The 10,092-nt window shown below is 41.9% G+C and overlaps 2 protein-coding genes across 8 annotated transcripts in view; one reads left to right on the forward strand and one right to left on the reverse strand.

Moving 5' to 3' along the window:
- Positions 1–300: 300 nt before the first annotated feature.
- Positions 301–9,216, forward strand: ACRV1 (acrosomal vesicle protein 1). 7 transcript variants are annotated; one of them, XM_012001283.1, is made up of 6 exons: positions 301–691; positions 3,114–3,186; positions 3,334–3,572; positions 3,633–3,674; positions 5,013–5,132; positions 8,832–9,216. In XM_012001283.1, the coding sequence occupies exons 1-6, from the start codon at positions 640–642 to the stop codon at positions 8,954–8,956; spliced, it is 651 nt and encodes a 216-aa protein (XP_011856673.1). In that variant the 5' UTR covers positions 301–639; the 3' UTR covers positions 8,957–9,216. The 7 variants fall into 7 exon arrangements, with proteins under 7 accessions (XP_011856673.1, XP_011856674.1, XP_011856677.1 ...); XM_012001284.1 differs by having other exon boundaries at positions 3,114–3,182; positions 3,393–3,587; XM_012001287.1 differs by having other exon boundaries at positions 3,114–3,182; positions 3,393–3,572.
- Positions 5,237–10,092, reverse strand: part of CHEK1 (checkpoint kinase 1) — a 57,908-nt gene continuing 53,052 nt past the window's right edge. Inside the window, exon 14 of the mRNA XM_012001276.1 lies at positions 5,237–5,563. The gene's annotated coding sequence lies outside the window, so the exon portion shown is untranslated. The remainder of the gene's footprint in view (positions 5,564–10,092) is intronic.

Genomic DNA, 10,092 nt, shown 5'->3' on the forward strand with positions numbered 1-10,092 from the left:
GTCATGTAGTCTCAGCCAGTGTCAACTGTGGCAGGAAGGGAATAGGAAGAACAAATATTCCAATCTCTCTCTCTTTCTCCCCATTCCTCCCTTCCCTCTTCCTCTCCCTCTCTCTTCTCCCCTCCAGTCCTGTATAAACCCAATCTGAAGCCGAATTCAGCTAGCATTCAGGTGATAAAGTCAACAGAGGTCAGCCTTCCAGGGTACAGATCAGAGCCAAGAAAGGCTGATTTAGAAAGCCAAACAGAAAATAATCAACAATCACCATCAAAATCACTTTTAAAGAGAGTAGATATCTTTTAAACTTTATTACAAAAAAAATATGATTTTTGGTAATACTTTTTTTTCTTTTTTTTAAAGATAGGGCACATAGCCCCAACACACCACCCTGCACACAGAAAATACTCATTGGTCTTCACTAGTGAAATAACCAATGGATTGCTAAGGGCCAACTTGCCTGAACAGGTTACACAAGAATCTCAGAGCCCAACCCATTGTGAAGAAACATGGGCTACTTCTGAGGTTCTAGAATTCCCAGAAGCTCTGCTTCAGCACTGGGAGCTTTTGCTCGCAGTTTGCTTCATAGCTCTGTGAAGAAGCTGTGGCCCACACTAGGATCCCCTCTTTTCCTAAACCGAGATGAACATGTTTCTCTTACTAATGAGTCTTTATCTCCTTGGATCTGCCAGAGGTGAGTGTTCGATCTAGGCTTCAGGTAAATACAAAAGGGGTCTCCCTTAAGACATTTCAGGCCTTGAAGAAGGAAGACCAGTCTCTCAGTCATCCAAACCAATTTGAGTCAGAATCAAGAGCAGCTAAACAAGTCCAACTCTGAGAGCTCCTGAACCAGTTGATTTCTCTAGTCACAGCTTTACAGTCAGAGGGTCCCACTGGCCTGGCACAGTCTTGTTTCTACTTATTTTAGCCACTCAACATTTATACCTGATGCTGCATGAGATGAAAGAATAGGCTTAGGGGTTCTGAAGAAGCCCAATGAAAGTCTGTCCCACCAATTAAATGTGAGGGATCCTTGTGTGGTTAATGTGACAAGGAAAGACAGAGATGGGAAGATGTGATGTGTTCAGAAAACAATCTCAGAACACGACAGAGCTATAGGCCAGAGACTTCATAAGCCTCTTCTTCATGGCTGTGTTCTATCAATCCAGTTTTCTGTATCACCTCTTCTTTCGGGATCCCCCATTCATGGTGTGCTATGTTCCCTCCTGCCTCCTACAGAAGAAAGAGGCCATGAGCTCTGGGCTTTTAGTGAAATAACAATGTATTTTCTATAATGATGAGTGTCAGAGGTTTTGCTTTTTGCTTTGTTAGACCTTCAAAAATTGACTCAAAAACGTAGATACACAGCTACCAGGTGATAGTATGTGCCAGTCACATGGTGACACAAGACATAAACTATAAGATCAAGAAATTAGCATGATTTTTCATGCTCCTTCCTATATCAGAAACGCTTTATCAAAACTTTTGTTAATTATTGAAAAATCAGTCAAGTAGACAGCATTTATGTGACAAGTTTAAAAAATAAAAACCTCCTAAAAGCTTTACTAAATCTTACCTTTCCTTTATCAACATGTTCTCACCCTAGTCATTTAGAATGTCATTGATTATAAGTACTGCACTGTGCCAAGAAAAATGTATCTATCACAAGATTCTTAGAGTTTGAGTACTCTGGGGTTTTAGACTACCTCAGCCTCAAAGATCCAGTAATTCCTCTCAGCTTTTGGCTAGAATTAAATAACTTGGTTGTTGTAGTCTACTTGTCTACTCTAGGTGGTTCAGTTTAATTAAAGAATGATAATCAAATTACCTGTTTGCTGCTTCGTTCACTTAAAATACACTTAAGGAATATTTGTCTGACAGTCAATGATGAGAGACACGGTGGTTCATGCCTTGATCCCAGCACTTTGGGAGGCTGAGGCGGGTGGATCACTTGAGGTCAGGAGTTCGAGACCAGCCTGGCCAACAAGGCGAGACCCTGTCTCTACTAAAAATACAAAAATTAGCCAGGCGTGGTGGCGTGCACCTGTAATCCCAGCTACTTGGGAGGCTGAGGCAGGAGAATCACTTGAACCTGGGAGGCAGAGGTTGCAGTGAGCCGAGATCGTGGCAGTGTATTCCAGCCTGGGCAACAGAGCAAGACTCTGTCTTAAAAACAAAAAAAAAGAGACGGATTAAAGGTAGAAGAAACTGGCCAGAAAAAAATAACCATCTAAGAGTTCTGTAATTCTCAGTGTGCGGTGGGAAGAAAAGAAAAATAAAATTCATTGAGTACTAGGCAATGGTGCACTTCACAATTAATTTATCTTATTAAGTACTCAGGACAACTCCATGAAGTGAATGTAAATGGTATGTCACAAGGATACAATTCATACATATGTGTCTATATATATATATAAATAAAATATGCCTAGATTTTTTTTATCTTAATAGCTTATAGCAACTTTGCCCTCTGAATCCCCAACCTACATGGCTTGGGGAGTGAGTGTGAGAAAAAACTTGACATTACCAAATACAGGTGACTTAATCCCATCTGATAATTTTTGTGGGCTCATACTTGTCATCTTCTAAAGTTTACCCTGTCCAAAGGTTAACTCCTCCACCCTTAATTTAGGTTACAGATACTCAGGTATTGAAAACTACTTGCTTTCTCTCTCCCTCTTCTATCTCCACTCTTGTCTTTCACCCGTAGAGGAATGAGAGGGAGGGTTGGTGGTGAACTTCTGATTCCATCAGTGATGTTACCTTGACTTCCTGATGCTGACTTTGTCAGGGAGCCACATTCATTTTCCTTCAGGTGCTTTTGGTACAGGGATGAGTGGATTCTCCTACGTAGTTCTTAATATTGGGGAACTTAAGATTCTTCCCTTCAATCCCAGAGGTGGCCTCTTTGTGTTTCACTAAACACTTCTGTCCTCCATGGCCTTTTGGGGTACTTAGTTGATTTCTCCCAACATCTGCAGTCTTCAGGTGCCTGATCTAGGCCCATAGGAAACCTAGGAGTCTCATAACATTAGCCTAACTTCATAGGAAGATAGTCTTTATCCCAGTGTCTCTCTCAGCTTCACCATCTCTCTTCTGTTCCTTCTCCATCCCAGGAACATCAGGTCAGTCTGATGAGTCTTCTGGCTCCATAGATCATCAAACTTCAGTTCAGCAGCTTTCAGGTGAGTTCTTTTCACTTGAAAACCCTTCTGATGCTGAGGCTTTATATGAGACTGCTTCAGGCCTGAACACTTTAAGTGAGCATGGTTCCAGTGAGCATGGTTCAAGAGAGCACAGTGTGGCTGAGCACACTCCTGGAGAACATGCTGAGAGCGAGCATGCTTCGGGTGAGCCTGCTGCGACTGGACATGCAGAAGGTGAGCACACTGTAGGTGAGCAGCCTTCAGGAGAACAGCCTTCCGGTGAACACCTCTCCAGTGAACAGCCTTTGGGTGAGCATGCATCAGGTGAACAGCCTTCAGATGAACAGCTTTCAGGTGAACATGCCTCCGGTGAACAGCCTTCTGGTGAGCACGCCTCAGGTGAACAGCCTTCGGGTGAACAGCCTTCAGGTGAGCACGCTTCAGGTGAACAGTTTTTGGGTGAGCATGCTTTGAGTGAAAAGCCTTCAGGGGAACAGCCTTCAGGTGCACCAATTTCAAGCATATCTACAGGTGAGCCAAGTTGGGATGGGTGCCAGTCATTGACTTAAGGTGGGAAATAGGGAACACATCAAGAAAACCCAATTTTAGGGAAGGAGTGCAGAAGAAAGAATTGTTAACACTTCACAAATAGCTCTCTCGAAGACTCTCTAGGTTTCTTCACAATCATACCAAGAGGCAGGATCTAAGTTTTGTGGGAGCCTGAAAGCTAAACGATATGGAGGGCCCTCTATAAGAAAAATAAAACAAATACAAAATGCCAGTACCCCTCCAACTTCACTCTCCATAAGAAATTATGAATACACAGCCCTTCCAACTTCCCTGGAAGGGGCTCATGAAAGCGCAGAGTTCTGAAGACTAACCTTCATTAGCTTTATGCTAACCCTGCCTCTTAAACCATGTTAGAATGCTATAACTTTACAAATTCGGTAAAGAGATGTGTGCAGCTGGTGGTTCTTTTTGTTTGAACTTGGAATGTAAAGCTATTTTCTGTTAGATCCCGAAATGAGTTCCTAGGACAACTGCTAGTCTGTTCCTCTTAATTAAAAGGGTTTGTTCTGGGAAAGAAAACAAGACCTAAAGTTTGATGCCTCAAGTTATTACCAGACATAGTTCACATTTCACTCTATTGTATACATATCATTATTCTAAATTTTCAGATGAAGTAAGTGAGGCAAATGTAATATGTCCAATGTCACATGGCTAGAAAGTGGCACACCTTGGATTCAAACTTAAGACTGTGCAAAGCCCATCATCTTTCCCCTTCTTTATACTTCCCAAACTGGGGGATTAGCAGTAGAGATAGTAAAAGAGACAACATGGGACGTATTTCAAAGAGTGTGCCGTTAGTGACCTTCAGTAAGGTCAATTTGAAAATGGAGAAGGACGCAGACTCTTCACGGGGTTTGCAATGTTAGAGCATTCTAACATAGCTTATTAATCGGTCAACTATGACTCCAAGTGTTTGTGCCTTGTGGGTGAGAGTATGGTGGGGAGTACAAAAGGGAGATGAAAATCACACATAGGTTTTACTCCTACGGTGTCACATGACAGAGGGCATCTAACGATAAATGCCCAGGAAGTCAATGTGGATATGGACTGAGGTAAAAATATTAGAGAGAGACATTTGGGATTCATCAGCAATGAGGGTCAGAGATGAAGAAGTAAAAATGACGGAATTTTCTCTGGCACAGGTCTATCAGACACAGGGCCCTCAGATCCCCAACAAGAACTAAGAAATAAATGTGTAGTATCCATGCCACCTATTGCCCATTACCCCTCCCAGATGTGAATCACGGCTACACATCTGGTCCACAAGGAAATGTCACCAGGCTTATCTTAAATTTTCAGGCACAATACTAAATTGCTACACATGTGCTTATATGAATGATCAAGGAAGATGTCTTCGTGGAGAGGGAACCTGCATCACTCAGAATTCCCAGCAATGCATGTTAAAGAAGATCTTCGAAGGTATATGGGGACTTCATGAGGCAATCTCTGCCTAAGAACACATCAACTTACTTCTGACAGGGGGCAGTTGGAGTGATAGGGGCCCAGGAAAGAATCAAGGAAACTGAAGATTCAGAACTTTATTTTTTCAAGGACTAAGAACAGAATCCCTTGCTGGGCAAGGTGGCTCATGCCTATAATCCCAGCACTTTGGGGGGCCAAGGTAGGAGGATCACTTGAGGTCAGAAGTTCCAGACCAGCCTGGCCAACATGGTAAAACCCCATCTCTACTAAAAATACAAAAACTAGCCAGGCGTGGTGGTGGGCACTTGTAATCCCAGCTAGTTGGGAGGCTGAGGCAGGAGAATTGCTTGAACCCAGGAGGCAGAGGTTGCAGTGAGCCGAGATCATGCCATTGCACTTCAGCCTGGGAGACAAGAGTGAAACTCCAACTAAAAAAAACTAAAGAAAGAAAATAAAGAATAGAATCCCAGGTTGAGATGAAGAGATACATGCCCTTCCCATTAGGCCTAAGAGAAGGCAGGGAGACTAGCTGTCTCTTCCTATTAAAGCAATGTGTCGATTGCTCCATGAGCCATTGAGACACTGACTGTAAGCTACAGCTATATATTCCTGGGACCGAGCACAATGTAAAGTATATGGTAGGCATTTAGTAAATACTGAATGGATAAACAAATAAACAACTGTCTACAAGTCTGTGTTCACAGGTTACCAGACCTGTCCGAGTATATTCCCACACCTCTCCACCCATATTCTCAGTTCCTCATCCCTAAAATAAGGGATCCTGGTTATTTCCATCCCAGGAACCACACTGCCTGACTCCTCTTGTAGTTTTTCTTCTCCCTCACTAGAAATGTCATTTCCCCATTTCTACACGCATGCATTCATCCACCATCACTCGGAAAACATTAATGACATGTACCATGAGCCCCTACAGAAAGATGACTCAAATATAGACTGTGTACAAAGAGATTATTATGTTATAATGTAAGAAATAAGAAATAATATCACAAGGGAGAAAATGGTGTCTTAAGAAAGGCACGTATAAAGTGCAGAGAGTTCAGGGAAAGGAAAGATTAGAGGTGTAGAGAAGTATGGGGAGAAGGTGGTATTCAGAAAAGGCTTTGGAGGAACATTTACGATTTGGGCCAGTAGTCCTCAATCTTGTTTGCACATTACAATCACCTGAGTAGCTTTTAAAAAATCCTAATATTCAGGCTACACCAAAGCAATTAAACCAGAATCTCTGGGGATAGAATCCAGGCATCAGTATTTTTTAAAAGGCTCCTAGACAATTCCGATGTGCAGTCAAGATTAAAGAGATACTGATTTAGTCATACAGCAATGGTTGATGGGTATTCCAGAGACAGGGAATTATGAAAGCAAAAGTCAGAAAAGTGCAGGATGTAAATAGGAAAAAGAACAAGAATTTTTCGAGGATGGTGAGCAGAGACATAGAAGATAAACTTGGAAAGGTTGACTGGAGCCAGTTGATACAAGAGCTTCAGTGTAAGTTAAAAAGAGTTTGAATTTAATAGTTCTCCTTTATTTATTGCTCCCAGACAGTATGATATACATTTTAAAATACACTTTCTCATTTAATCCTCACAAAGTAGGAATTTTTTATTTCTGTTAACAGAAAGGCAACAAATTTAGAAAAGAGAAACAGCTTGCCTAGACATGTTACTAGGACTAGGCAGAGCCAATAGCCCATCCAGGTTGGTCAAAGCGCTTCTTCAGGAAGATTACCTTAGAAGCAAGTTACAGTGGACACAAGAGAACCTATTAAAGGGCTATTGTAATGTTTCAGTAAAAGGTAATAGGAGTGACTGATGGAAAGACGTATTAACATCTCTCCCATGTCTTTTCACTCATTCTGCATCCCTGTTTACACTCTACACTTACTCCAGCTACGCAAGTCACCATTTCCTGAACAGTTTCATGTTTTCATGTTTTTCCTCCAATTATGCTTCAGCCTGAAATTATCCTCTTTCCCTTCTATACTAATCAAAATGCTACCAGTTCTTCATAGCTTAGTTCAATATCACTTCCTTCCTAAGAATTTCCTTGATAATATGCCCCCCTTAATCAAAATACCAAAATTAATCACTTATTTGCCAGCATAGCATATAACATGGTTTTTCCATTTCATGTCATAATTGGCTATTTTTTTAATCTCTCTCAGCTCTTGACATCAAATGATGTTATTAATCTTTGCATTCTCCAGAGTCTAGCATAGTTCCTTACTAGGTCCCTTAATTTTTTTTTTTTTTTTTGAGATGGAGTCTTGCTGTTTGCTCAGCCTGGAGTGCAGTGGCATGATCTCAGCTCGCTGCAACCTCTGCCCCCAAGGCTCAAGCGATTCTCCTGCCTCACCCTCCTGAGTAGCTGGGATCACAGGCGCCTGCCACTAAGGCCGGCGAATTTCTGCAGTTTTAGTAGAGACAGTGTTTCACCATGTTGGCCAGGCTGGTCTCGAACTCCTGGCCTCAAGTGATCCACCCACCATGGCCTCCCAAAGTGCTGGGATTACAGGTATAAGCCACCACTCCCGGCCAAATGTTTGATAAATGGAAACTGAGTGACAGAAACAACCTAGATTACAAGTAGAACTGACAGAACTTCACAACAAATTGGATGGAAAAAGCAAAGGGAAGAATCAGAGATGACAGAGGTTTTGAAGGAGTGGTATAGGAAGTATTAAAGGAAACTCACAAGAACAAGCAGGTTTGGGGAGGAAGGTAATAAGTTTCATTTTGGGCACAGTAAGTTTTAGATGCCCTTAACATATTGGCATGGAGGTGATCATCAGTTAGCTGGTAATGTGAGAATTCAACTTGGGAGAGCAGAAATAATTGGATCGAGAGGAGTAGATGAGCAGTGGGGAAGACCTCGTCAGGAGCAGAGAGTATCAAGAAGGGATATAGTTTCAGGCCAGGTGCAGTGGCTCACGCCTGTAATCCCAGCACTTTGGGAGGCCAAGGCAGGTGGATCACAAGGTCAGCAGTTCGAGATCAGCCTGACTAACATGGTGAAACCCTGTCTCTACTAAAAATACAAAAATTAGCCAGGTGTGGTGGTGCGCCTGTAGTCCCAGCTACTCAGGAGGCTGAGGCAGGAGAATCGCTTGAACCCCGGAGGCGGAGGTTGCAGTGAGCCGAGATTGCGTGACTGCACTCCAGCCTGGGCGACAGAACAAGACTATCTAAAAAAAAAAAAAAACGAAACACGGTGTAGTCTACACTATAATATGCAAGCAAAGAAGTTAAAAAAAGTCCTGAGAAACGGCTGCAGAATTTGATGAATAGATATCTCTATGACCTTTGAGAGAGAAGTTTCAGCATAGTAGGGTCATGATTCCGGGTGTGAGGGGCCAAGGTGAAGGGATAGGCAGACTCTGGGAAGGCTGTAGTGAAAGGAAGGATAGTGCTAGGAGAGTAGCACAATTAAGAGAAAGTATTTTAAATTTGTATCCTTGTAAACCAAAAGGAGTCCATTGAAAGAGACTGATAAGAAAGGAGTGGGCAACTGACGGGGGGCAAGGTCCCAGAGGAAGCAAAGAGAAGAGGAGAAGGGATAATGTACAAGTGGAGGTCTTGGCCATCCTGCATGGAGACACTGAGCATCACAGATAAAGGCTAAGGTTGGAAGACAAAGAGGACAGTTTTCTGCTCACTAGTCTGTCTCTGTTCCTTTCAGGTGGAAAACTCCAATTCATGGTTCAAGGGTGTGAGAACATGTGCCCATCTATGAACCTCTTCTCCCATGGAACCAGGATGCAAATTATATGCTGTCGGAATCAATCTTTCTGTAATAAGATCTAGAAGCCTGGGCCTTTGCTTGTTTTGACTCAGGCAGTAAAAAGTCTCTATCATTCTGTTTGGCTCATTTTATATTTAGTTCCTTCCCCAGTCAACAACTGACCACGTCTGCCTCTGCCTGAGCATTAGGATGCTCAAACATCCTATCTTTCTTCTTCTTTTCATACTTTTATCCATTCTTCTCTGTCCTATCTTCCCTGCTCCAACTCTATCTCTCAATATTCCTGATTTTTTTTTTCAATAAACTTCACATCGTTAAAGCACACAGGCTCAAGATAGACTTTTTTTTCTCCATTAATCTAGTAGTAGGGTCAACATGCAGCTTCCTTCCACGCTGACACTAAAGTGGGTGCATTTTGTAAGCATTCTATATTTATGAAAGTAAAGGAGTCTCCAAGGACAGAGACAACAAAGAGGAATGCAAAGTAGGTATTAATCTTTTACAGGGTGTAAACAACGTTGCAGGTACTTCTGACATCCCTACTTTTCTATCCCTACACACTCTTCCATTTATTATGGCATACAAAAACTCAACACTTCTCTGGCTCTTGAGAGTTTCCAGTCTTCAGTAGTCCACTACTAACGTAGTAATAGTACAATGATTCCTTATTTGCTATATATTATAGCAGTTCATAATGCTTAAATAATTTTTTTCACACACAATGTTACTGAATCATCTATTCAGGACAGGAAGGCAAGTGGAAATACTAAACCGTCCCTCACTCATATAAGTGTTATGTTCTTCAAGGTGTTTTCACATACATGGTCTCATCTGATCCTCAGGAAAGAGCCCAAAGGGGTAGACAGCAAAGATGGCATCATCCTTTTTTACAAATAAGGGAATGTGACACAGAGATGTTTCCTTTATTCATACTCCCTGTTGTTCCAAATTTACCAAGGTTACAGAGCTAGAGAGAGTTATAGGCAGATTCCACAACCAAATCTGCATGACCTAAATCTAAGCCGTCTCCACCACAATGAAAGTAGCCAGAATGGTTCTAAGAACTCTTAGAACAGTACAACAAGAAGTCAAGTCAATTTTACCATATATAAAATTTAAAATTTTAACATATATACACATCATGACCCCTTCCCAAAAATATACTGGTAACAAGCTCTTCACTGGCAATAATGGTAAA

Source organism: Mandrillus leucophaeus, unplaced genomic scaffold, assembly GCF_000951045.1.
Source record: "Mandrillus leucophaeus isolate KB7577 unplaced genomic scaffold, Mleu.le_1.0 Scaffold656, whole genome shotgun sequence".
In the NCBI taxonomy this organism is placed as follows: Eukaryota; Metazoa; Chordata; class Mammalia; order Primates; family Cercopithecidae; genus Mandrillus; species Mandrillus leucophaeus.